Source organism: Alternaria incomplexa (assembly GCF_024043165.1).
Source record: "Alternaria incomplexa strain BMP 0042 chromosome Unknown scaffold_5, whole genome shotgun sequence".
NCBI classification, from domain to species: domain Eukaryota; kingdom Fungi; phylum Ascomycota; class Dothideomycetes; order Pleosporales; family Pleosporaceae; genus Alternaria; species Alternaria incomplexa.
Window position 1 is genome coordinate 755,305 of NW_026249854.1, and position 26,434 is coordinate 781,738.

Here is a 26,434-nt window from a genome sequence, read left to right on the forward strand (position 1 = left end):
CGGAGGTTTCAAAATGCAGTCTCGAAGGGTAAGAAAGCAACTGCTGCGACAAAGGGCCCATGGCGAGGGATAGTATCGTGATAAGAGAACCCCATGTTGCCAACTTAGTTTTAAGATGCAATCCCCAAACGAGTTCCAGAGAGCCCCAAGGTCCACGACTGGCGTCGTCGAAGATTTGCATCTCTCGCAGCGGGCGTGGTGACCTGACCAAGTGAATCCACTTAAGTTGACTCAAGCATGATGCAACTGATACTATCAGGGCTGTCCGCGATAGGGTCGAAAGAAGTGCAACAACGGTGTTTAGCGTGATATTGTGAACAAAATGCCAATCAGACAAGGGTCTCTCCTGGTAGACTTTTAGTATGATTATTATGGCAACAACGCACAGGAGACTGAAGACTGCGGATGCAACCTCCCACCGCCAATCTCCCCAATGAAAGCTTCCAGAACGCTTCGGTGGATCGTAGTGCGTTCTAACAATGGCCTGCTCCTTCGAAGATCTGGATTCTGGTCCTTCTGAACTCCATGCTAGGTTGTTACCGAGCAGTCTTTCGGTGTGAGTGGCCGGGTCGTGATCTGGGATACCATGTAAACGATCCTGCTTGAGACCGCCTGTAAGTGGGTCTGCCCTGACTGGAGCGGTGGCCGTCGGAAGGTACTCTTGGCTGAGCTCCAAGGAACACATAGAGGCAGAGCGAGATGAAGCCATGCTCAGGATCCGGTGGAGCAGCGATAACTTCGTTTGTCAAGATCTGCGAGGAGTCGACAGGACTAAGTATTGTTACATGCGAGAGGCCGCTGGCCTAGTGGCTTCGGTGGCTTCGGCTGGGTGGGGGCCAAAAGCGGCTGAGGTGTTGTACAGATTCTGACCATTGGCTATGGTTTGGCAAGGCGTCCTGCCTAGTAACACCTGACGCTGTGTTCAACGATCTGCAACGCACGCGAATATACCTGTGTCAAACAACAGTGATACACCTCATACAAGAAAAAAACTAAACAGGTCTAGAGCCTACATTAACGCTAATTCACCTATCTTGTAGGGTTTTAATTTGATGTAGGCTGCAGGCCTGTTCAGCTTTTTTCTTGGTTGGCGTGGATAGGTCTCCTGACGGCTAGGATGATGTGGACGGTAACACCAAAAGAACTTGATCATTTCGAGATTGATATTGGACGTGGCAAAACTATCGCAGGGGTATCTTGGTGTTCGAAAGCAAAGGAGGCAGGAACGTAGCTCGAAGTATTACAACTCATCGAATGCGCGAAGTCGCTCATCGTCATCTAGTACAGGCTGCGCTTCGGGGGTCTCCATTTTTGGACTTGCAGTACTAGATGACGGCCCTATAATTGCCTCTTTTGCTATGTCTGGAATGTCGGCCTTCAGAATTGCCTCTCTGGTCGCAGGATCGAGTGTGTTCTTCGGTTCGTGTGGGTTATCGGTCGGTTGCGACGGGCGGAAGACAACGAGGGCTAGTATGAGAGCAGCTACGAAGCCCACTATAGCCCAGAATATGCGCACGCGATCTGTGTGATGTCAGTTGAAACGGAAACAAAGGAAGGTTGTGAGGATAGCCATACGGGTGTTCTTTGCCTGCCACTGCGCTTCCGACTTGGCCCTCGCATCGACACGCTCTTTGGCTCGTTCGAGCCTCGCCGTCAGTGCATCAGCTTTCTCTTTGCCCGCCTTGATGCGCTCTTCCAACCCGCTCACTTGCTCCTGTTGCGTCTTGAAGCCATCAAAGGCTTCCACTTGGCCAGTCACATCCTCCAGCAACTCTGTCGTGTCCGACTCGAAGTTTTCGTGGAGCTCCTTGGTCAGGCCAGAGAGCTCTTGCAGTGTTCCGATGGTCTGGCGCAATACAGAGACCTTCTCGAGAATAGAATAGTAGGTGTCGTCTAGGCGGCGCGACGTCTTGAGAGACTGGTCGGAAAGGGTCTGCAGAACCGCACGAAGGTCTCTGCGGGCCATGTTAGAAGAGGCATCTTGGTGGAATGCTGCGGGCCTGATAGTGAATGACGCAGACGCACCGTTCTCTAGCCTCAACTCTCTTAGCCTCTAGCTCCACATCCGCCTGCCGGATTGGTCTCCGCGGCGGGATGGTGATGCCTGGAGTGCTTTCCTCCTTCCCATGCACGCTGCCATCCGCCTGGCCTGGTGCGACGCTCTCCCTGCGACTGTGACTGGGGCTCGTGTCTCTGCTCCCTCGCGCCTGCCTCAGCAGGTCTCCGAAGCTGGTGGGCGGCTGTATCTGGATGGCTGACTGCATCGCCTCTTTGGCAGCATGGCGTCGGCTGGAGCTGTGGCGGTGCCGGTCATCGTGACGGTCGTGGTGGTGTCGCGACGACTTGTGCTTGTGCAGGTGGGAATGCGACTTCTTCTCGGGGTCAGTCGTCACGCGCGTCGTCGAACGGGAGCTGTAGAGGTTGGGACGGAAAGACCTGGGGTCGGCCAGGCCGGCATGGAGGTGAAGCTGTCCGTCCATGTCATGGTGGTGGTTGGGTCGGCGCAACGAGGCAGTTGTCGGTGCTGCTGGGTTCCAAGATCGACTTCCGAGTTTCGCGTGTCATTGCAGGGGTCTCCTTCCGCTAGCCAGCTGGGGAGGCGCATGTGAAGAGAGTCATGAAACAGCCGCCTAGACACTCATGATGATTGTGACTTTGCAGATATTGAACTCGAATTGCTTGTGCACGCAATTCCACGTCTGTGGGTATGATACTTTCAGTACTGACTTCAGATTCTTTGATCATGTACAGGATTCTAATGATTGCTTTTTGCTGCGTCTTCCACTGTGGAAGTCTCGATAGGGTATCATTGCTTGCATCCGCCCTACAGACTGGACTTCTCTGAACTGGTGCCGGTCGCTCTTGCTTTCCCGGTGGTTTCTAGGCTGTGCAGTCGCGCCTGCCTCTGCACCTTTACAACACCCTCCCGAAGCGGCATTTTCTTGGCCGCATTATATGCTTCTGCTTTAGTCTAACCGACCCGAGCTCATGACTTCAGCATCTTATTTCGCTTCTCCCTCCTCTTCAGGCGCTCGACGCGCTTCTTGTGCATCTTCTCCTCCATCTGGGCGAATCGCTCTCGTTCTGCTTTGGCGGCGCGCTTGGTCTTGATGGCTTCGACTCGTCGCTATTGCACAGTCAGTTCCTGTCTATTTGTAACCAAAAGCCGTGGTTTCCTACCTGTCTCTCAGACTCCTTCTCGTCCTTCAGCTCCTTCTCCTTCGCCTTGACAGCAGCGAGCGCTTTCCTCTCCTCACTGCGCTTCTCCCATGAGGTCTGGCCAGCCTTTGGTCGGAAGGGGCCCTTGTTGTCGTGCCATTGCTTGCCTGGGGAAAGTTAGATTGCCATGTCGCAATGGTGTGCCGCACTCAGCTGTCGCATACCGTTCTTTTTCATGCCCTTGACAGGGGCAGTTTCCGTCGCAGGAGGCGCCTCGATTATCACAGATTCAGACATGGTTGCAGTGTTGCGCGACCAGTGGATCTCGCAGAAGTTCTCGAACCCAGAACACGGCGGCGCGAGAAAAGTTAATGCCGATTATCGATAACTAGCGCACTTTGCCGGCGCGGGCTGCCAGCCAGGGATCCCCAAATTCCGCCCAACTCAAACGTTATCAGATCGAATTGATCTGATAAGCTGCATCAGCAGAAGTGCGGCCGGAGCGCGTTCCCAACTGCTTGTTGCCTCCATACTTTATTCGCGCATGCAGATGGTCTGGCTTAGTAGGCGCTGTGCGCTTTCCACTCTTGTAATACTTTCTTCCGATACTGCAGAATTTTCCTAGGCTAGCTAAAGAAAGGTCGACCCTGTTTGGTACAACGTTGGGCGTTATCATCTTCTCCATCCCCGTCGCACACACGGCCCGCTACATGCTCCCTCGAGCAAACTCTCTTCGTCGTGTTACACACTTCCGAACCTTCCTCCACTCGCCATAACGCAAACGCTACCGGTGTACTCTATCATTGACATGGGCTCCGATTCATAACAGTAGCCACGCGCCCTCTCACCGCCCACGACTCTTCGCACGCAACATGCGCTCGGCCTCATAACCATACATTCAATACAATCACACATATCCGTTGACGAGCCACATACATTCCGCATTCATGGAAGCACAAGAGAGTCCGGTGTCGGTGGTGGGGGGAAGAGGCCGGCTGCCCAACCCAGTCATAATGGAAGAGGTCCGGAGCCCTGCTGCTGCACATACCATAGGCAAGGGCGAAGAGGCCCTGAAGGATGTTCTCTGTGGATCCGCAGCTGGAATTGTCGGAAAGTACATCGAGTACCCCTTCGACACGGTCAAAGTTCGGCTACAGTCACAGCCCGACCAGGTGCCACTCCGCTACACCGGGCCATTGGACTGCTTCAAGAAGTCCTTACAGCAGGATGGCTTCCTTGGAATATACCGGGGGATCAGTGCGCCTCTGGTGGGAGCTGCTGTAGAGACGAGCACATTGTTCTTTAGTGTGAGTAGTATCTCAATGAGGAAGGGGACCAAGCTGATGTGGTTCGCAGTATCGTCTGGCTGGCGATGCCCTCAAGTCCTCGGGATTTTATCCTGAACTGAAACGACACCCGGAGCGAGATCTGCCCTATTCCGGCATGCTCTTTTGCGGAATGGTCGCAGGCGCCATCACATCACTCTTCTTAACACCGATTGAACTCGTTAAATGCAAGATGCAAGTTCCCCTAGAAACAACCGGCAGCGTCGTAGCCGCACCAACTATCAGAGGAGTCATTGCTTCCATCTATCGTCACCAGGGCCTCAAGGGCTACTGGCACGGACAATTTGGAACCTTGATTCGCGAGACAGGAGGCGGCGCGGCATGGTTCGGTGGCTATGAAGGCATGAAGATCCTGTTCAAGGGCTCCAGTACCTCAGCCAAGGACGAAGATATTCCCGTCTGGCAGCGCATGGCCTCTGGTTCTGTCGCAGGTGGAGCCTACAACTTCATGTTCTACCCTGCGGACACGATCAAGTCGAGGATGCAGACGGAAGACGTCAAGCAACTGACTGGCGGAAAGTCGACATTTAGCGCCGTAGGAAAGGCGGTTTGGAAGCAACATGGTATCAAAGGCATGTACCGTGGGTGTGGTATCACAGTTGCGAGATCCATACCCAGTTCTGCATTCATCTTTACGGTATATGAAGAGTTAAAGAAGCGATGGCCTACTCGTCGGGTAGAGTAGGACCGTTACGGAATCTCGCGCTGGTTGCGCGGAATTCGTCGAGCAGCATATCATGGTGTTTGGGGGCGTTTTTATAGCATCAGGCGGGAGCGTCGAGATACCATGTATTGTTACATTGAGCGTATAGAAAAGAAGCAGTAGTCTTAGATTATAGAGCGCATGCACATGCAACTCTTCCCAAATTATTCTACCTTCACATGTCAAAGCGCAAACACCCCTGTCCCTTCCTCCTCTTAGCGCGAAACTGCACCAATCCACGGATGTGGGGAAGCAGCGACCGGCAATGTGACGCGAGCCGAGGATCAGATGCCAGCGGCCATTCCGCGACTGCGACTCTGCGCTATCTATACCCAACCGCAAACCTCGCTCTCGTCCCCATGCCAGCCTCATGATACGTACACGGTACTTCCACTCTTCTCTTTACTCTTTCGATTGTCTCCTTCAGAGTTCCCGCGACCGTAAAAGGTAGCGGCAAACGTCATCGCAACGCGCGCGCGCTGGACCGAGGCTCTTCTTCGCCGGACGCAAGCCAGCAACGACAGAACACAACACCCAGGCCATAACACACACCTACAATCGACATGGACAGATTACACGCCCTCGAGGTATGTTGCAGAAACTCAGATTTCGCATCTTCTCAGGCGCGAGCTGACGGCTTGAACAGGCTGCGCTCGACAGGATTGTGCTAGATCCAAAGTACCACGATATCCTCACACTGGTAAAAGGTGTAAGGAATGGCATCGTATATGGAAGCAAAGTGCGCTTTCCGCATGCGCTTGTGTAGGTTTCCGCAAGGCCGTACGTTTATGAGAGGTGGATAGCTGACGCGTGGTTGCAGAATGATCTTCCTCTTCAGATCTGGAAGGTACGTAGACCTCCCCTTACTACCAAACCTCTTCTCTACTCCATAACTAAAAAGTGTTCTTGCTGACAAAAGCCAAACAGTTTCCGATCAAAATGCTTGCTCGTCTACAAAGCGACCCGCCAGCACGCCCGTAACCTCGGCCTCTTCGCTCTCGTCTACAAATCCTGCATGATCTTCCTCCGACACGCGTCCCCGACCGGTAAAGAGCGACACTACGATTCCTTCCTCGCTGGCCTTTTAGGCGGCTACACCGTCTTCGGTCGCACAATTCACAATTCCGTGTCTCAGCAAATCGTCATATACGTAGCTGCACGCGTACTGTTAGCGTTGGCAAAGCTGGCAGTACAACCACGACAGGTCGGAGGTGGAGCTAGTGGACAAGGAGTCCAGGGAGGTGGTGGCGGGTGGGAACTGTTCGGTAATGGCGAGATGAGGAGAACGATGGCGAAGAATGGGTGGCCGGTTTTTGCCAGTCTGAGTTGGGCGATGGTTATGTATATTTTCAGGTGGCATCCTGAGGCTGTGCAGAGCAGTTTGAGGAGCAGTATGAGTTACATGTGGGTAACCCTTGAAGCTCAAAGAATATGGGATTATGCTAACGTGTGGACAGTTACGTTCAGTCGGACGACTGGAATTCCTTACGAACGTTACTCTGGCATAACAAATGAGCAAAGTGGAGAGAAAGGGCATCGAGTGACAGGAGAAGACGTCGTGTTCGGATCGAGGACCCGGCATGCGGAGGCGAATGGAAGGCAATTTAGATGCATATACATTGGCGCGCTACACCATGACCATGATACAAGAGAAATATCAGGAAATATCCAAAGAATCATGAGACAATGATATCTCCTTTCTAAATCCATCCACCAGTAACAAAATCTCCCGACCGACGAGGTTAAAAGCGGCAACATTGCTTAACGCGACCCCAAATATCCGGCATACACAGTGACATAGGTCCGCACCATGCCAAAACAAAGCGACCAATCTCATCAGAGTCATACCTAACTCCTTGGTCTACAATCGCTCTCGGTGTTGACCGGTGGCTTTTTACCCCACTTCCAACGCCCATGTAGGCGGCCTCCGGTGAGCCCATCTCGGACACGCACACGCGACGCGTTCTCCCCAAAACAAAGTCCCCATGCCGTCATCAGGCAAAACAATCTACATGCCGGTTACCTTCGGATCTTACCAGCTCGTCTTGGACGTATCCTATGCTATCCTTCCGTCGCGTGGTTACTCGAGGGTACTGTCGACTACCCCAGGTTATGAGCACGCTGGCCGGTGTCGGAATACGGTAATAGATGAGCGGAGGATAGTGGTCCTTCAGAGTACTGGTGTGATCTCGGTTGCGATAAATGCGGGGAAGGAGGTCCAGTGATGGGTTGTTGGAGCCAGGTAGGTGACCGACTCAGGCTTGGGGTCAGGCAACGTGTCTGTCGCGGAGGCGGTAGTGAGTCCCGTTTGTTCTGTCGTATATTTTGGGTGGCCGATGATCGCTCGTGTACTGTGTGTATAAAGACTTCGGAGGATGTGCGGCAGTCGTTCTTTTCGATCCCTTCTCCAGAGTTTATTGATTTGGAGGTGCTTTGATCTGTATTATTAGCGTGTATACCATTACCTTTGCCAAAACGATCATTGTCCTGTGACAAATAGAGTTGTCTTCCATTGCTTGCTGTTCCTGTTCCTTCTCGTAGAGCTGTCGAGGTAAGATGCACTACTTCTCTATGTGTATGCAACGATTCGACTTCGGCTACGTCCTCGCCTTTGGCAACGATGGTACTAGGTACTTGAGCCGATACTACACCAGATGCACTAACATGCCTTCAGAAAAGACTGCTTGGTCTTCTTACTATCGCCACGATGTACGACCGCGATGATCCGAACAACCCCTCCCACCAGCCGGCTCTAGATAGCCCATCGTCTGATAGACCGCCCCAATTCAAATGGAGGAATTGTGGCTACGACTGCGGAGAAGGGTGCGAGAAGGCCAGCGACGACGAAGGCGGTGGCGGAGTGAGCGACGACGAGACGGCCGTTGATGCAGACGACGAACCATACTTGATGACCGCGTCCCACGAGGAGGATATCAGAGTTTTCCAAGATGCAGACGATGCCACGACACACTCTTCAGACCTAGACCCCACAGACGCGGTCCAAGACTGTGCCGCCATGTCGGACAGCATGGTCGTCGAACCGTGTGCCACAATCGACCACAGTCCAGTAGCATCTGCCGGCGGCAGCGCTCGCAGCCGATCACCCGACCCGGGTGTTCTTTATTGGGTTGCCCACAGCATGCCGGTTGCCACGCCGTTGCCTATTGAGTACTTTTTTCTGCAGTCTCCGCTGCGTCTCAGCCCCCAGTACGAGCATTGCCGCGGAGACCCAGCGAGTCACCTTGTCGTGCCGGATCGCTCGCCCCTCTGGTATCTGGTGGAGCAGTCGTGGAACGGGTATGCGCCGGCTTATGGATACATCTCGCCGCCATAGTTTGGTGTGGTATGATTAGACTGGAAGGCTTTTGTTGGTTGGTGGTTGGTGGTTGGAGTCCAGGCGCGCTCTCTTTTGGAATGGATATTCAGATCATCCTTCGATGTTGTGTATAACGAACGGAACTATTGAGTACCTAGGTATTTCTTTTGGCGTTTGAGAGAACTGTGTTAGTCGATGTATCCAAGAATTGTGTCAGTTTCAAGAGAAGCAGTCGTGAGGTCCCAGCCAGATGCATGGTCAATGTGAAATGGAAAGCGATATAGGCGTAGCGGAGCGAACAAAGCAATAGTAAGATAGGAGTATCCTCACGAAGTGCCCGGGAGTTATGGTAGATTTGTCTAATTTTGGTTACGGTAACCGTCGTTCATGCTGCATGTGTCAACCGCAAAAGCCACCCGAAATCGCCCGCACCTGCCCGATTACTCCTCACAACGTCGGATGGTCAGCGCCAGATTAAACTCGAAGTATGCCTTCTGAGCACGACACCGGTAAACGGAAAGCGCATGTGCATGCTGCAGTTGTGTCGTGGAATTGTGATAAATTATGCCATGATGGCTACGCACACATGAAAAGATTCCTGCCTCAGCGGCCGCATTCGGGAATACATGATGCCGCCATGACCTTCTGTGGGCTCTTCTCAGCGGAGACAAGTACGTGGCTAGGGTTTCCGTAAATAAAGCATTAATTTCCACACAAAATGCCGCACAGCTTTCACTGCGAGGCAAAGGCCTGATCAGACTTTCTGGAATCCCCAAAGGCTGTAGTCATTCTCGATCAGCAAGCGGGCGTGGAGTCTGGAGTCGTGGAGTAGCGCATGCCATTTGTCGATCCCCGATGCTCGACATGGAATTGTCTAGTTCTCATCGCAGACCCACACGGCTGCTGCACGTTCGCACCGTGCATCCTGGAACGAATTAACGTGCCGAAGATGCGGTCGGGTGCAGAGTGCTGACTCCACTGATTGACCGCTCCGCCCACGAGGCTGGTCATCGGGCAGCTGGTAGACAGCCATGTAGCCCTAGAACTTTCTGCCACTGCCCATTTAGTCCAAGTCCGAGGGATATCTCGTGTGTCAATAGCGGTGCACGCATTGATAAGACCATCTAAGTGCCTGGATCTTGCTGGTCCTAGGGCGCTACGACCAGCTCTCGAACCTCAACAAGACGCTGGAAACTCAACCCTGTCGTCCAACGAGCTGCGCCCACGACTGAACACGACCGCGACCGCCCTGGATATAACCAACGGCTCTCACCACCAGTGCACGCCCACGCATACCCAAACCCGCAAACCCCCGCGGTAGCTCTGGGCTGTCCCTAGCAGTCGCTCCACCATACGTCATCCTGCACCACACACGCCAGCGCCAGCTACTAGACATTGTGCCATTCACATGTTTCTCGGCAACCTCTCCTTCAGACGCTTTCCGCACTTCGACAAACCCTTGGCCGTGTGGGAACTGCGATACGGGGTCCAGTAAGTTGAGCCCGGGCGTGGGAGACGGCCAGAAGCAAAATGGCACGCGACTGACATGCTCCAAGACTACACGAGTACCCTTGAGCCCTACGCGCCTCCGAATCGACCGCCGTAGACAATTCCCTGCCCCCAACTAGCCAGCATCGGCTGCACCCTCCATCCCAGCGCTTCCACCACAACATACCGCCAGCGGGGATTGCGTGTGCTTACTTTTGCACCGAGCATTGTCCGCAACGTCGCTGTCACGCTCAACAGCGCCCCTACGCAGTTACATGCCTCCGAAATATTCCGAGTAAATTCCCCGCTTCGGTTCCGCACCTCCCCAGATACTAGGCCTCTGCCACTAGTCTACCCGGGCGACCGCATAGTCTTGCGATTGGCGAAGACACCGTTAGTCATATATCCGATTGCCTGTATAAGTATAGCATCAGGGAGCCCCCTTCAAGTGCTGGAAATACTTAAAGATGGCGTCAGCAGCTCCTCCCAGGCGTTTCAAGGTCGAGCCCATCGAGACAACAGTCTCGTCCTCCAAGGACAAGGCTGCGGCAGAGCAGGACAAAGCTCCGGCACAGCAGGCCGAGAGGCCGAAGCCACGGAGGTTTGCACCACAGCCAATAGAGACGACAAAATCAAGTTCCAAGTCTAGCCGTAGGTTTGCGCCCGAGCCCGTTGAGACTACCAAGAAGTCCAACCGTCGCTTTGCTCCCGAGCCCTTGGAGACGACCACACGAAGCAGTCGTCAGAAGTTTGCCAAGGACTGGGAAGAGCAAACATCCCCCACTGGGAAGTTCAAAGCGGATCCTATGGAAGCGGCTTCAAGCTACAGTAGCCAGTACAGGGCTTCTCTAAAACTGCCTACCAAGAAATTTCGACCGCAATTGATCGAAACTGCCCAAAGACATCGCAAGGCTGGGGACGACACTCCCGCAATACAACCGTCCGACAAGACTGAGGCGACCCCGGACTCTGCAATAAGTGCCCGGAAAGCAAGGATACTGGGAATCCCTCCCACACCGCCAACAAACACACCGACTTTTGATATCAAACAGAACCCTTTGTTTTTGGAGATACAACGCAACGCCTCACCGTGTAGACGCCGGTCGTACTTTAGCTGCTCGCAACACTCGTTCCGTGTTCCTGACTTAGACCCGATTGAGTCTTCCGAGTCTGAAGCATCTGCGCCGCCATCGCCGACCGAGTCGCCACCTTATATTTCAGACCATTCGTTTATGTACAAAGAAGCTACTCGACGACGAGAAAGTGTTGACGACAGTTCTGCTGGCTACCTACTTGAGTTGGCTGCTAAGGCTGCAGAGAAACAGCTTCGGGAACAGGCCTTGGCCGCATTCCCGAACAGCGACTTCCACGAACCCGTGGCTCATTACGTGGATCATGATACAGAAGGCTCAGAGCCATCAGTCACTGAGGCGAAGCCGCAGCGAGAACCGTCCTTCACGCAGGTTAATTGGGATCTAATTGCCATGCGTGAGTATCAAGAGAAGCAGAAAGCCGGTAAAGAGGAGCAGAAGCAGAAGGAGTATGTCAAGCCTGCTTTCAGTCCATTTGGAAACCCAGCCGGCTTTCTGGATGCTGCTACGGCCAAGAAGTTTGCGAAAGAGCGAAAAGACCCCGAATTAGAGCGTCAGCGCAAAGAAGCTCGACCTCCCATGCTTGGACAGGACATCAAATTCCCGCGATGTGCATCACCGGAGCCATCTCGTTTTGACCCTACTCAAGGATGCGATGCGGTCCGGACGGCTATGTGCTATCTCTCTGAGCAGTCCAAGGCCGCGTCTGAAACAGGAGAAAGCTTATGGTGTGGAAAAGGCAACGGCAGGCAAACGAGTACAACACCATCATTGTGGTCCAATGCCAACAGCCGAGCTTCGAGCACGCACGGATTGTGGGGTGGATTTTGCGTCAACGGTGGAGACAAGTCCCCACGCGGGCCAGCCGGTCTACTCACACCCCACAATGAGAAGCCAAACCCCATGTCGCCTTGTCCAACGCCCTCTACGAGCCTCTTGCCACCTACGCCTCCGGCATCGAGCTCCGGCGTCACTTTTGGGCAAACAGACTTCTCGGGCATCGATGAGAAGCTCGCTGTCGAGCAGTCCATCGAAGAAGAATTCGGTGACAACTTTGTCACCCAAGTGTACAATTACCTGTCACTCGGTTATCCATCAATGGCACGTCCGTTCGATGAAGAGCTTTCAAAGATTTCGCACATTCCCATTTCCGAGTTGAGGCAAGACGATCACCTCGCCTCATCCCGTGGCTACATTCGTCTAGGCAACGACGGCAATTTGAAGGACACCCAGATTACCGAGGAGACATGCATGCGCTGGCGCGCCTTACGCATCTATATCCAGGAATGGGCAAGGCAACACCCCCACATGGCTGAAGATGAATTCATGGCTGGGGGGCGTGGAACTGCCGTTAGGAAAGGCAGTTGGGCGCTTTAGATGAGTGTTGCGCTCATGGATTGTATCTTCCCTGTACATGGAGCTTTTTGAGCGGTTTAGCGTTTACATTCAGCGGTTTTTTGGCGTTGGGTCTGGTGTACGTGGTCGGTCCTTCCCTGCATGATGTGGCTTGGTACCTGGATGCAGATCTCCTATGGAGCTGTTCCGGTTTCTCCGCTGTCTGTTTCATGGTGCCGGGGAGTCTGTTGGGACCTGCATATTTCCTTATCTTGAGAATGTATATATGTTTCTTTTGAGATAGGTCCCTTGTAATCAAGCCTCGGTTGGTTTCTAAAAGCTTATGAAATGTAGGGTTTGATAGTGGCAGGGATCGCTTGGCGGATGACATGCGCATTCCGTCGTGGTTTCTTTTTCCCTTATCGCGCACCTCCCCGCCTCCACGCTTCAACGTTTCCGTGTGGATATTGCCGCAGATAGACGCATATACGGCAGGACGACTCGTGTCTAATTACCGGAATCTTACTGCGCTTATATCCAGGTGTACAGCTTGAGTGGCTCGAATAGCCTTTGAGTGTGTTCGGGGGGAAGCAAATACGTCTTGAATACATGTTTCTGTCAACAATACGGTGTTGCTCTCGTTGTTGAAGCTGTTACTCACCGCTCGTCCTGCCGTCAGTAAAACTATCACAATCATTGCTTACACGCGAATCCTTACGATGTTTGATACCAATACGGACAATGCCTACCGTGCGGCTGGAGGCGTCCGCCTCGGACGGCGCCTAACTAGGTACATCCCACGCCTGCGATCGACCCCATCATGCTGAATGTTGCACCCCGGGCGCGCTTCGTTCGGGGACAAGCTTGGCTGTCAGCGACTATTCTCACCAATTATGCATCCCCACTGGCATCTTTTGGAAGGATGAATGGGCCGAAACAGGATGCTAACTATTCAGGTCGACTTTGATGTTGATCATCGCCACAGGCCATCCACGCCATTGACCTCGAAGGATTCCAAGATACCGATTACAACTTCGCGGAGATGTCTATTGATGTTTGTTGTTGGTATAGTCTCAGGATACCTGTCCCGTTTCTTGGGCCGTATCCAGATATGACCTGATGTCTAGGTGTGTTGATAGGTGCAGCGGAACCATGTCTATCTTGGCTAAGCAGTAAACTTCCCGCGGCATGGCATTTTATCATCCAAGGCTGTCATCTCATTTCAAGAGTTTTAACCCTTTTATCTCGACACTATGTTTGAACCGAGCTATTAACAATTCAAAGCATGGAGCATTACATGTGGAGGAAGTGCGACTGATAACCCCAAGCATTCGTTTTCTCTACAACAGGTCTCGTGGACGATACCCTTGGCCGAACGACTTTCAGGTGATACTATCATAATCTCGATCATGGGCGAGAGCAACATGTCCGACTTCGCGCAGCAATTGTCGGTGCAATCATGGATATTATACGGCATCGGCATGGTCATGATCTTACTCCGCACGTTAGTAATACCTAGCCAAACCATATCGCCGTGCTCACTCTTAACTACAGATACGCGCGATGGCATCGAGTCGGAAGCCTAAACGCCTTTGCAGCAGATGATTGGATCATGGTAACAGCCGTACCAACCTTCTACACTGGGCTGATTGTATGCTTGAACACAATCGCAACGGGAGGTGGAAGTAACCTCTTTCCACCAGAGCTGTTCTCTACGTTCACTCAAGGAGAGATCGATGAGCGAATCAAAGGATCGAAGATCGTCGTCGTTTCCGAGCAAGTAAGTCAACAGACCACGAGGCATTAAAACCATACTATGACGCACAACTAACACGTAGTAGTGTATGCTCAACGTTATATGGTCCTTGAAAGCCTGTATGCTGTTCATGTTTGCTCGTATGCTGACCGGAACAACGAACATGAAGTGGATCAAAGTGGCTGCACTATGGGTCGTTATCGGCTGGTTCGCTGTCCAGATCACTTTCTTCAGTGCATGTCGCCCATTCGTAGGATACTGGGCAGTGCCGCCTCCAAATCCGCAATGCACGACTCTTGAGCACTTTGCGATAGTACAGGCAACTTTCAACATAAGCAGCGATGTCCTCATCATCGCTGTGCCGATACCGATGATCATGTCGCTTTCACTTCCTCTGAAACAGAAAGTCGTGCTGGGCATACTATTCAGCATGGGTATCTTCGTTGTACGTTCCTCCCTCCTGTCAACTCACGGTTTCTTCTTACTGACATGACCGATAAGATCGTCGCAGCAATATTGACAAAATTTTACAATCTATCGGACGTATACTCCACCACGTACATGCTGTGGTATACCCGTGAGGCATCCGTTGCCGTCTACGTAGCCAATCTCCCCGGCATCTGGCCTCTTCTCCGCGAACACATACGTTTCCTTCGTGAGCACACAAGCTATTATGCCACCAGCCAATCACAGATGCCTGGCCAGAGCTCGCATGGATACGGTAATCTGTCTAGAAGCAAGCGCCAGAGCCGTGCCCGCACCTTTACAAACCTCAGCTCACACGACGTCGAGCTCGCTTACGATATCAAATCTGGCATTACATCGATACATGCACCTGGGCAGAGAGTACTAGGAAGCGAGAACCCCTTCGTGGAAAGAGAGGATATCCAAAGGAGCGACGACAGGAAAGATCTGGAAGCGGGGAGTAGTCGGAAGGGAATGAATGGCGTAGCCTATATGGGCGTACACATTGATACCGAAGTAGAGATTCAGAGCGACCAATGGATGGGGAGTAGGTTGGAGTTGGCGCAGTCGAGAGTAGTCCGGTGTGAAGGTCCGGAGGCGCAGGCAGGAAGATGATGATGCCAACTTGTGGGACTGTTGTTAGTTGACGCGCTTCGTCGGGTCTGTTGAATATGTCAAATTTCGTCTCATCTCGAGCCAGACGATACCCAATCAAGCAATATCGTAAGCCGTTGATTGCGGTAGGATATCATTCACCCTCTACCCTCCACCCGCTCCGCTAGCGTTGCCATTCTTCTTGGTACATACCCTTCTATAGATGGGTTCTCTCCACCGTAGATTTTAGGGGGTAGGGCTTCTCACGTACATTGCTGCCGCAACTCATCTCAACCTGGGACAGACTTTACTGCGTTAGGCAAGTACTGAGAGCTGTCGATTGTCGCTACGGTATCTTCACTTCCCAGGAAGGCGTTTAGAGGTTTGTAGAATGGGTAGAGGTTTACCCTTCGTCGTCTGGAAGTTCTATTCAAGTGCCTTCGTATTACCGTATATTCTGGCGTAAATGCATTTCTTTGGCGATTAGGCATATTTCAGGTCCGTTGAACCTGACGGAGGTCCTTCACTCAAAGATCGAAAGGGCATCGCGCTGACGTCAGAGGTTCAATCACGCTAAGTTCCGCTGGGGTTAGTGCCTCGTGACAACGCGATCTCGCGCGTCGCCCTGGCTTGTGGCGAGTGCTACTTGCATTGGTTCGAGGCGCCGCTCCGCAGCTTGCTGCGACCTCGCAATGGCGCTCAATCCTCGGAGCCCTTCCGTACACAATCAAATGATAACCCGATTCATCAAACATCCTAAATCCACCAACTTCGATGGCGAGCAAGATCGACCGGTCAAGCGCCAGAAGACGGGCAACAGCCCCAAGAAACCACCGCCAACACCACGCAAGGCCGTCAAGCGCGAAGTGCTTGATTCTGACGACGAGAGTAGTGGCACTGTGATCAAAGAGGAAGAACAAGAACACAAGACAGACCTAGAAAGTGCGCTACCTCAAGTCGACACAGGCGATGACGCCATCAAAGCATATGAAGCGTACAAGGCCGAGGAAGAAAGCAAGACAGTCGGGACAGATGAGCGCTTGGAAAAGCGATCATGGGTTCGAGGCAAGAGCTCGCTCTATGTCGACGCATTCAACCTCGCGTTGGATACTGTGCTGGACGAGGAAGGCCACCTCTTTGATGAGGCTGAAACAGAAGTCTTTCGAATGTGGAGAGATATAGGCTATGAAGCGCAGTATCTGTAAGATAGAAGTTCCAGTATAATGAGCAGTAGAGTCATACTAACCTCGACTTCTCTCCTAGATACGTACGCCTTTTCCTTCGCAAGACCTCCGCATGGCATCGCATAAAGAACCTGGGCTACCACAGCGACATCTCAGACCTTGACGCAGCAGCCGAAATACTGCAACGTACATATGACCTGCCGGCCTCCTCCTCCGAAGTCGAGTCACATCCGGGCGAACTAGAGGCACCAGCAGGCACAACACTGGGCAACACATTCACGTTCGCGGATCGATCCGAGGAGGAGATAAGCACACTCGAGGAAGCATCATCCTTGCTGAAACTCGATGAACTGAAGGCTCTTGCAAAGGATGCCAAGGTCAAGGGAAAGAACAAGGGTGAGCTTCTGAAGGCTCTAAGACGCACAAGTCAGCGACAGGCCGGTCTTGGCCACGTTGGTTTGACCCGTTCGGACTCGGAGATGTCGCGAGCATCCTCTGTATCCAGACCCCGACCAGAAACGCCCGATGTCGAGCTGGAGCCCGAAGGCGATCTCTCGGATGATGCAAATCGCGATGCGCACTTCACACGAAGGATCATGCAAGAAACGGGCCCTTGTATACGACTCTCCCTGGCCACTTTGAAGCTCTTCGAACGTGTCCATCTTGTCTTTTACCGCTCTACCGAGTGGACCGAGAAGTCATTGACAACCATCATCTTGGCGAAGATTGCGCGTTGGAACTTTCCAGAGTACATTGTCTCTCGATCTGCGAACATCTTCGCCTCTCGGTCCCTATTGCTCGAGTATGAGGCTTCTATCCGAACGCAGTATCGGATAGATAACATTTTGGAGTTCAACGGAAGACCAACGGAGAAAGGGTATCAGGAAATCTTGGATACCTTTGAGGAGGTATATCCGCGCTGGCAAGTGCTTGTTCAAGAAGAGCAGCGAAAAGAGGACAGCGTCTACCATAGCGGCGAAGGGTCATACCTTCGTCGTCTTTCACCAGCTTGGGTGTACACGCGCATCATTCACAAGACACTTGACATACTCAGACGACGGAAGGAGCATAGGCGCGAGCACGAGCTCTTGAATGAACTGCTGCAACAGCGACTGTTCCATCATTCTCGCAGAGGAGCTTGGTATCAGCGCAAAGCATTGCTTGAAGAACACTACATGGCCGCCTTGACCGATGCGGAGAACAGAAGCGTAGAGAAACAAAAGAGGCATTGGAAGCTTATTGCTTTGCAGACCTGTGAAGACGGGTTGCAGGATAACCTTGTGCATATTATCTATCACTATGATTTGCAGAAGCGTATCACCAAACTTGAACTGTCACTGAAATTTGTTAAACGATTGCAACACGACTTCTCACACGTCCGCTTGACGAAGCCGGTCGAAGTTGTTATGGAGGGAACGCGCATCGAACGTGAAAGACCCTCATTGTCGAGACGGAATAGCTCACCACATGCGAAATCGGGCCGACGGGGTGGAAAGACAATATGGATCGACCCGCGTGAGGACGGCGAATGCTCGGTCGAAGCAATGTGTCTCTCGCATTACCGCAACCAAGGCTGGAAAGGCTATCACGCCGAAGGTGGTATCGTGCGCACGCTTTTCGCATACTTGTTCTACGACGTCCTATTCACGTACGTACCCAACGTCTTCCAGACTCCGTACCAGACCTGTCCGTTGGACCTACATACCGACGCCTTCTATCCGTCTCGGATATCCGAGATCAACGCGAGGTTGAATGAGATATCAAACGGCGACGCACCCGCCATCATCCAGAGAATCTACGACGACCACCATGAGCGTCGGACTTGCGTTGTAGGTCTGGACTGGACATACGACGTTGTGGACCTGCTTGAAATTGCTCGCTGCTTTGACGGCGAGGCGTTGGCAACTGTGTGCAAAGTCATGGCGCAAGAGTATGGGCAGAGAGGTGGCGGTGTACCCGATTTGTTTCTTTGGCGAGTTGCAGAAGAAGAGGGGAAGAAGGGCGAAGTCAAGTTCGCAGAGGTGAAAAGTGAGAACGACCGTTTGAGTGATACACAGAGGCTTTGGATACATGTGCTCTCTGGGGCGGGAGTGACGGTCGAGCTTTGCGCTGCCGTGGCTAAAGAGGTGAAGGTCGTTTGAAGTGAGAGAAGAGGCACGCCTTCCGATATTGCGAAGCAATCCATGGATGACATCAGAGGACTGTTTGCTCTCACTAGCCCGATTGGACTGTTGTCGTAACCTTGGAAACCACCCTCGACGCTCCTTCTGTTTTGCTCGTCACGAAGCTTGAATCGCGTACGGAACACCACGATGGACGCTCGAGTTGCTCAAGAAGCAGCCGTCATGTAAGTTATTACGGAAGTTTCGCGCTGCCCAAATTATAACTAATATCGCTGCAGCGCCACGCGCAACCAGCGAGAGTTGGCCTTTCTGCGTCTCCCGGTCGAGATCCGCAACCAAATCTATGCCTACGCCCTTCGCCACACCAAAATCCCCAAGTTCTCGGGGCCTTACGAGATAGATGTTATTCGCTGCCTACCTCTCCCCGCGGATCTGTGGCTCCTCGCCGTCAGCCGTCAGATCCATGCTGAGACACGCCTCCTACCCTTCAAGCTCAATGCTTTCCAGATGTTGCCCAAGGATATCGGCATATTCGTCAACAAACTCAGCAACGCGCAAAGAGATGCAATAACCACGTTCAGGGTCTGTAGAGGATCTTTCGAGTTCACCAGTGGGTTTATCCCGGTGGCTGATATGCATATAGTGCAGAGCAGTACATCGGCGGCCCTTTGGGTTTTGGAAACAATGATAGGCCTCGAGCGCGTTGTGATCCATGGCTGCATTGCTTGGGACAAGAAAAACGTGTGGGCTCTTCACTCGGAAAAGGAAATATCTGCGTGGATTCGTCGCTGTGCTGGAAATCGAGAAATCGAGGTAGTATTTGAGTACAACGACCTCGCCCTTTGGTAGTTTATTGCTATGGCGGGAAGCGAGTTCTACACTCTTCTCTAGAGACTCAGAGATCGTAGATTGCAACATGATTCGCGACACTCGGAGCATATATTCGCTTCTCTTTATTGAAACTACACATAGTCTCCATGTGTCTTCATTTCCATTCTCTCACTTCCATACGTCTGACCAGTTTGCTTATACGGATCACATTGGCCATGTATCCAACGACAAAGCGATTTGTGAGATTCAATTCTGCATACTCCAAAGGGAGGATGACGTGGTATCTTATGATTCAACAGCCCCGCTCAATCGCATCAGGGTGTGCTCTCCTCCATTTCCTGTCCCAAGTGGCTCGCTTCACGCAGGGATATCAAATGCTCTTCAATGTAGTACTTGACCCCATGAACTCCATCATATAAAGTCAACCTTTTGTAGCGTGCACTGCCAGACGCTTGCGTACGCCCATTCCTGCGCCGTGTATATGCTAATCGAAATCGTCGGAATTTGGTTCGTAACGTGTATGCGCCGCGCTCAGCCGAGGACCAGTAGATAGATTATCATGAGGGTGTTGATTAACATCAACGGTACTGCATTGTGTCAGCAAATGTGTCCTGGCTTTGTCTTCCACCCCTCTAAGGGACGTGGGTATGGAGGGGTACACGTACACCTCATGAGCGTCCGTACGGAGGATACGAGGTTGATCAGTCGCGCCTTTATACTGGCATCGTCGCGAGGGCCGCCGAAACCGGGTTCTGCTGCAGATGCTGTCCAGCCAACTATGTCCTGGTCAGTCGGATGCTCAATTGTAATTCGCGTGTGCCAGTGGATGCGTAGATGCGCAAAGGTCGCGGCGGGTCATGAGGACCTGGTAAACGTACTGCGTGCGAGGAAGCGGTCTTCGGAGAGAATCGCTATGGCGTTGACGAGGAGGACCGCGACTGCGCGTGTTAGCGAGCGAATCTATCAGATGCGACTTCACATGTAATACCTGTAAACAGTCCGCCGAGCCCGAAGAAGAACATCTGTAAGGCTTGGGCAGGATCGTGTTGTTGTGTCGTGCACTACGATGTGTGAAGGGGGTATCGCTGAGAGTCGCAGGTGTCGATGTAGCTGCCTAGTAGAAAGACAGTTGTCGTCCTGGGCTTCAACATCACCATCATCGGGATTATGTAAGCGCAACGCCTACAACAGCGTATCTGGAAGCAGCTCGGGCTTCTTGACAGGACATCGCCCTGATAAAATGACACGGGAGCGCCGTGTGCGGATGCCTGTTTCAGTACCAATTCCGCATGTGCGTGAAATGTCGTGATCCCGGAAGAGGTACATTTGCATCGTAGTCATGGGAATTTCTCGATTGCCGTGCATGGCTTGTCAATCGCGTTTGCAGAGGGCGGCATTCTAGACCGCCGGTCGATTATGCTCAACCTCAACAGAAGACCATTAAAATTAGTGGAGATCATTATCAGACCAAATCGTCGACATGTTCAATACACACGATGTAATGCCCAGTCCAAGATACAGGCAAGACGGGGAAGTACCTAGGTACCTACCCAGGTAGCCTGGAGACCCTTAACCGAACAGTGTTCAGCCCACAATGATCGACGTCGCATCAGCCAAAGGAATCGACCCCCCAGATCTCGCGCCAAACAACCGACAACCATGTTCCGTCGAATGGCAGAGCTCGGGCATATTCCCCATGGCCGCTACGGACGCGCGCCGTCTCAAAGGTGCGTCGACTTCTTTCACCTGCCAAATTTGCGTCATTGCTATAGCACCCGGCATCCCGGAAGCGTGATTCTAGAACTTCGCGACATCTCTGACCTTCACTCATACGTTTTCCTGGTGGTGCCTTTGTGTGCCTGTCGCCTCGCTCGATTCACTTTTCGCAGCATCGGTAGTTGTTACCTTGGTAGCGTCTGTCAGGGTCTAGACTTACCGATCGACCCCTCGTATAGCGATCACCGAAGCGCGTCGACAAACACCGCCCAACATCTTTCCACGCTGCAAACTCGCACTTCTCTCTCCCGATCTCGAATACGGCTGCGCGCGAAACTTCTTATGATCTGGATACGGCGTTTACTTCATGTTGTTGACTGGTCTGGTTGAGGCGCTCGGAATCGGCTCTATCTTCGGCGGTCGCCACGGTTCGCGGATACACGAGTCGCATCACAACCCTACGCGGCCATAATACTCGCGCCACCACACCACCGTGATCATGATGACAGAGACCGACAGCGGCGATGGCGGCTACTTTCCTATGGGAGAGCGCTCTCGCTCCAGATCTGCGTCTCCCAGCTCGATTCGTAGCGACTCAATGTCAATCCATCTCACAGAGCCGTCAGCCACCATGGCTGCATTTACTGCGCTTCAGTACTTGCCAGTACCGGTTCTTGTCTTATCTACCCAGAAGACCGTAGTGCTTGCAAACGAGGCCATGGGTCGCCTTTTTGGTATTGACTTGGAAGGTGATCATGATCTTTCAATAGCGGAAGCGTTGCAGGACAAGACTATGGGTGATCTTGGTGTAGATATTCTACAGAACGGCTCTCCAATTCTGATCACATGGGAGGTTCGTTATAGCCCATGCATTTGCCCATGGATCAATTATTTAACTTTTGTAGAGCTTTCTGGATTGCGTAATCGACGACTCAATAGCAAGCAGCTTAGACGAAGATGGAGATTCTCATATGGGCAGCGGCCACACCACACCGACCGCAGCGACCATGCCATCTCAAGAAAAACCCCAGTCAACAAAACCATTGCCGCGCTTAAGCAGTACAAACCTTGCGCGAACAATGGTACGCGACGTATCAGTAGAGGTGGTCATTGCGCCTCTTTCTTTGGATCCCGACGGCACTTTGAAAAAGTCAGAAAGAAAGAAAGATTACGAAAATGCAATGCAGGCATCTTGCATCATATCCATCTGGAGCATTGATGATAACCAATACTACACGCTGAGTTTCACAAGTGCAGTAGCTGCTGATAGTGCGCCACCACCCACCAGTCGTATAGTCACTCGTACAAACACAGGAGCTCGCCTCGACAAGTCACGAAGTTCGGGTTCGTCGAGCTCTTCCTCAGGCCGACGTTCGGGAAGCAGTTCGAATTCGACCTCGAAAGCCGTTACGCCTACTCTACAGCAGCCAGAATTTCCACCTCGAGGTCCTCCTACTAGGGGCAAGGCCGACATTGCCAATTCAGCCTCTATATTCCAAAAGGCAACACAACTCAAGGATGCTATCCTGAACTCTATTACCATGCCCGCATACGGTATGTATGATTCCACACCTACCTGAGGTTCTCCGACTGACTCTTTTACAGCAATGTGGAAAGACCAAAGCTTCGGAATTCCAAACAAAGCCCTCCTGCGGCTACTTTCGAAAGATTCCACCTATGCACCCGGAGACCAGCTAGATTTTCTCAGCCAGTTCAACTGTTGGACCGAAGATTTCCAGCGCCTTCTGAACCTCGATGAGTTCCCCATTATTGAGGTCTGCCGTACACGAGAGAGAGTCGGAGGACGGCGCATTGGTATGCGACATCCGCTCACAGGTACTCGGATTGTGTATGAGATCAACGGCGAGCCTGTATTCCACGAAGAGACTGGGGATTTCCTTGGTGGTATAGTGATCTTCAAGGATATCACCGAGTATACCAAGCAAATTGCCGCCCAGATTGAAGAGAACGAGAAGCAGTTTGAGTACATTGCAAACTTCATGCCGGTCATGGTATGGACGACTACGCCTGATGGGCTTCACGACTGGTTCTCTCAACGGTGGTATGACTACACAGGGTTGACAGTCGATCAATCAATAGGCGAAGGCTGGCGCCTACCGTTCCATCCAGATGACATGGCAGCAACTGCTCAACGTTGGTTCCACTCTCTCAAGACAGGCGAAGAATACAACACAGAATACAGATGCCAGCGCTACGATGGAGAGTGGCGCTGGATGTTAGGACGAGCTTTGCCCTTTTACGACGACTCCGGACGCATAGTTAAGTGGTTCGGCACATGCACCGATATCCACGATCTTGTCTTGGCTCGTCAAGAGGCACGTCAAACAAGAGAGCAATTGCAGCAGGTCATCCAGCACGCGAAAATTGTCCTCTGGGTTATTGATCGCAACAATGAGGTCAAGGTCCTGGAAGGCGATATGGCCGCTACCGAACGAACCAACAAGGACAAATTGGTTGGAAAAAATGTTTTCGATGTCTTTGAGTTGCGCGGCAATGATCGAGCGCGATGGCATGGACCTATTCAGGAGATCCTGCAGGGAAAACAATCAGCTGAGGTCGTGAACGGCAGATACATGTCCGAAGCTCGCTACTACCGGACCCGTCTAGTACCGCTCATGAGCACTTCCAGGACTGCAGGCGTCGACGGCAATACCTTTGTGAATGGTGTGATCGGTGTTTCCATGGATATAACCGAGCTGCGGGAAAGAGAAGAACAACTCAAGGAGCAAGAGAAGGAGAATTCGAGGCTCCTGGCCAACGAAGCGGCAGCGAAAGAAGCAAGTCGGATGAAGTCGCAGTTCTTGGCCAACATGTCACACGAGATCCGAACACCTATCGCTGGCGTAATTGGCATGTCTGAACTCCTCTTCGATATGAACCTGGACGAGGAACAGAAAGAATGTGCCGAGAACATTCATCGAAGCGCCAACAGTCTCTTGACGGTAATCAACGACATTTTGGACTTTTCGAAAGTTGAGTCAGGACGGCTTGACGTTGAGGAGGTGCAGTTCAGTCTCAGCGTCGTCCTCCGAGACGTGAACAAGGTATGTCGCAGGCTACAGCGTATGATCTCATTGTCCTTACTGACCCGCTCAGATGATGTCGTTTGCTGCACAAAGGAAGGGTCTGGATTACCAGAGTTCTATACAAGATGAGGTTGGGGCAGATCTGCGCGTTATGGGAGATCCAGGCAGATTACGGCAAATTCTCACCAATGTGCTAACCAACAGCATCAAGTTCACCTCGGTGGGTACTGTAAGACTTGCCGTCTCCATCAGCCAAGAAACAAAAGATATGGTCACGGTCAACTTCAACGTTGAGGACACTGGAATTGGTATAGAAGAGGAGGTCCGCAAGCGATTATTCCAGCCCTTTAGTCAGGCAGATTCGTCCACGGCTCGACGATTCGGCGGAACTGGCCTGGGTTTAACCATCAGCAAGAACCTCGTTGAGCTCATGAAAGGTCAGATATGGCTGGACTCGAAGCTGGGGCAGGGTACTACTGCTACTTTCTGGATACCATTTACTCGTGCGCCCTCGCAAGATGGAGAATCACCTTTGGTTCATCTAGAGTCAATTCCGGATCGACTTCAGAGCGACATGTCAGTCTCTTGTGGCAGCTCGGAAGGCCATACACCGCCGTTGACACCGCAACTTCCTAATGGGAACTCATCATACCCGTTGCTCAAATCAGCAATTCCGGATCATCTGATGAGCCTTCCCGACAACGAAAGACAGGAGATTCATGTTCTCGTTGTCGAGGACAAGTAAGTTGCGCTTGAGCAAGTTCTCATGGAAAAGGTGATTAACAAACGACCAGTCACATCAACCAGCAAATCGCGCTCAAGACGATCAAGAAGCTTCACTTCTCGGTCAATGCAGTGTGGAACGGCCAAGAAGCTTTGGAGTATCTAATGCAGGAGTTCGGCCCTTCGCACCCACGCCCGGATATCATCCTGATGGACGTTCAAGTGAGGCAGCTTCGTACGAGATTTTGCACGTGTTGCTTGCTGACAGAAAACGCAGATGCCTATTCGAGATGGTTACTCCGCTACCCACGCAATCAGGACAGAATCGCCGTGGCGCAATATGCCCGAAATTCGAGGTGTTCCGATCGTTGCCATGACGGCTAGCGCGATTCAGGGCGACAAGGAGAAGTGTGTATCGTGTGGTATGGATGTAAGTTTTCACCAGGCACATCTTCGGATTCGTGATATAGGAGATGCTAAGACTCAGTAGGACTATCTCGCCAAGCCAGTCAAAGGGAAGCTGCTGGAGAAGGTAGGTTTCCCCAAGCCAACTGGTGGGTCCGCTAACAATCAGAAGATGCTTGTGAAGTGGGCACTCGAAGGCCGGCGAAAGACGGCAAAAAGCAAGCCACCCACAAACGACAATGATCGACATGGCGTCGCAACCCCGAGCTCCAAGGTGGGCTCTAGGGCAAAAGATCACCCGCGAACGGCAGACTTGTCGGTTGAATCTGAAACAACGGCGCAGGCATTGACCGCTGAACTTGACCGCCTCCACTACCAGAGCGATGCAGCATTCACAAGGTCCAACGAGAACGAGGGTGAGAGGGCTATGCGGCGTATTCACGCTGAGGAAAGAGACACGAAATTGCGCGACGAAAAACTGCTTTCGTTAGTCGGGCCACAGCTCATCCGTCACAACAGCTCTCAGGGGCCACACAACGAACCATCGATGCCTCTGACCGAGGCAAACATTGAGAAACTGGCCCATGAACAAGAAACAGACTCTCTCACAACAAAGAAGCCCGGTTCTCTGGATGAGGCCGACTCGAATAGGGCAAACAATGCTCATAGTATGAGCAACGCGAGACAGGCTACCTTGGCACGACCGGGGCTTTCAAATTCGCGCCTCCATGCCAGTGAACGGACGGTCGTTGAGCACGTCACTCGATGAAATGCTCAGAGACGAATGCTCCATCACGACCACCGTCATTTCAACATCAATAGAGCCTCGACATGTCGGGAAGACACCCGCGCCTTCCTTCCTTTTAGAGACGAAGCATTGACAGCGCACAGCTGCACCACTTGCTCGAAAGGTCAAGTCAGTCTGCAAGAAAGAAGTCATGCAGATACGCTTAGACACTCAACCACAGTACCGGAAACTTTTCTGAAAGATAGGGATGCATCATAGGGTAGCGACAGGAAGTTAGATGCTGGTGGTGCTCGGCGACCATGCAGCCTCACTTCATTGGCAGGGCTTTCAATGCCAATGCATAACCTGACCCGTTCAGGCCCCGAGATGCGAAGACCCATGCGATGTCCTGGCAGAAAGGAGAA

The 26,434-nt window shown here is 52.3% G+C and overlaps 8 protein-coding genes across 8 annotated transcripts; 6 read left to right on the forward strand and 2 right to left on the reverse strand.

Annotated features, from left to right (window-relative positions):
• Positions 1-1,240: 1,240 nt before the first annotated feature.
• On the reverse strand, positions 1,241-2,480 carry J4E90_004179 (uncharacterized protein; the record flags this gene model as incomplete). Its single annotated transcript, XM_051433744.1, has 3 exons — positions 1,241-1,521; positions 1,576-1,955; positions 2,026-2,480. 3 exons carry the CDS (start codon positions 2,478-2,480, stop codon positions 1,241-1,243), a joined length of 1,116 nt encoding a protein of 371 aa, XP_051292262.1.
• Positions 2,481-2,986: 506 nt separating this feature from the next.
• On the reverse strand, positions 2,987-3,456 carry J4E90_004180 (uncharacterized protein; the record flags this gene model as incomplete). Its single annotated transcript, XM_051433745.1, has 3 exons — positions 2,987-3,127; positions 3,181-3,326; positions 3,384-3,456. The coding sequence occupies 3 exons, from the start codon at positions 3,454-3,456 to the stop codon at positions 2,987-2,989; spliced, it is 360 nt and encodes a 119-aa protein (XP_051292263.1).
• Positions 3,457-4,172: 716 nt separating this feature from the next.
• J4E90_004181 (uncharacterized protein) lies at positions 4,173-5,190 on the forward strand (the record flags this gene model as incomplete). Its single annotated transcript, XM_051433746.1, has 2 exons — positions 4,173-4,466; positions 4,516-5,190. 2 exons carry the CDS (start codon positions 4,173-4,175, stop codon positions 5,188-5,190), a joined length of 969 nt encoding a protein of 322 aa, XP_051292264.1.
• A 2,725-nt stretch (positions 5,191-7,915) lies between these two features.
• Positions 7,916-8,542, forward strand: J4E90_004182 (uncharacterized protein; the record flags this gene model as incomplete). The annotated part of the gene is made up of 1 exon (XM_051433747.1): positions 7,916-8,542. The coding sequence occupies one exon, from the start codon at positions 7,916-7,918 to the stop codon at positions 8,540-8,542; it is 627 nt and encodes a 208-aa protein (XP_051292265.1).
• Positions 8,543-10,479: 1,937 nt separating this feature from the next.
• J4E90_004183 (uncharacterized protein) lies at positions 10,480-12,480 on the forward strand (the record flags this gene model as incomplete). Its single annotated transcript, XM_051433748.1, has 1 exon — positions 10,480-12,480. One exon carries the CDS (start codon positions 10,480-10,482, stop codon positions 12,478-12,480), a length of 2,001 nt encoding a protein of 666 aa, XP_051292266.1.
• Positions 12,481-13,847: 1,367 nt separating this feature from the next.
• Positions 13,848-15,274, forward strand: J4E90_004184 (uncharacterized protein; the record flags this gene model as incomplete). The annotated part of the gene is made up of 4 exons (XM_051433749.1): positions 13,848-13,942; positions 13,993-14,218; positions 14,280-14,639; positions 14,777-15,274. 4 exons carry the CDS (start codon positions 13,848-13,850, stop codon positions 15,272-15,274), a joined length of 1,179 nt encoding a protein of 392 aa, XP_051292267.1.
• Positions 15,275-15,644: 370 nt separating this feature from the next.
• J4E90_004185 (uncharacterized protein) lies at positions 15,645-18,578 on the forward strand (the record flags this gene model as incomplete). Its single annotated transcript, XM_051433750.1, has 3 exons — positions 15,645-15,648; positions 15,929-16,454; positions 16,517-18,578. 3 exons carry the CDS (start codon positions 15,645-15,647, stop codon positions 18,576-18,578), a joined length of 2,592 nt encoding a protein of 863 aa, XP_051292268.1.
• Positions 18,579-21,738: 3,160 nt separating this feature from the next.
• On the forward strand, positions 21,739-26,051 carry J4E90_004186 (uncharacterized protein; the record flags this gene model as incomplete). The annotated part of the gene is made up of 7 exons (XM_051433751.1): positions 21,739-21,960; positions 22,013-22,661; positions 22,713-24,172; positions 24,225-24,895; positions 24,949-25,099; positions 25,155-25,307; positions 25,368-26,051. The coding sequence occupies 7 exons, from the start codon at positions 21,739-21,741 to the stop codon at positions 26,049-26,051; spliced, it is 3,990 nt and encodes a 1,329-aa protein (XP_051292269.1).
• Positions 26,052-26,434: the final 383 nt, after the last annotated feature.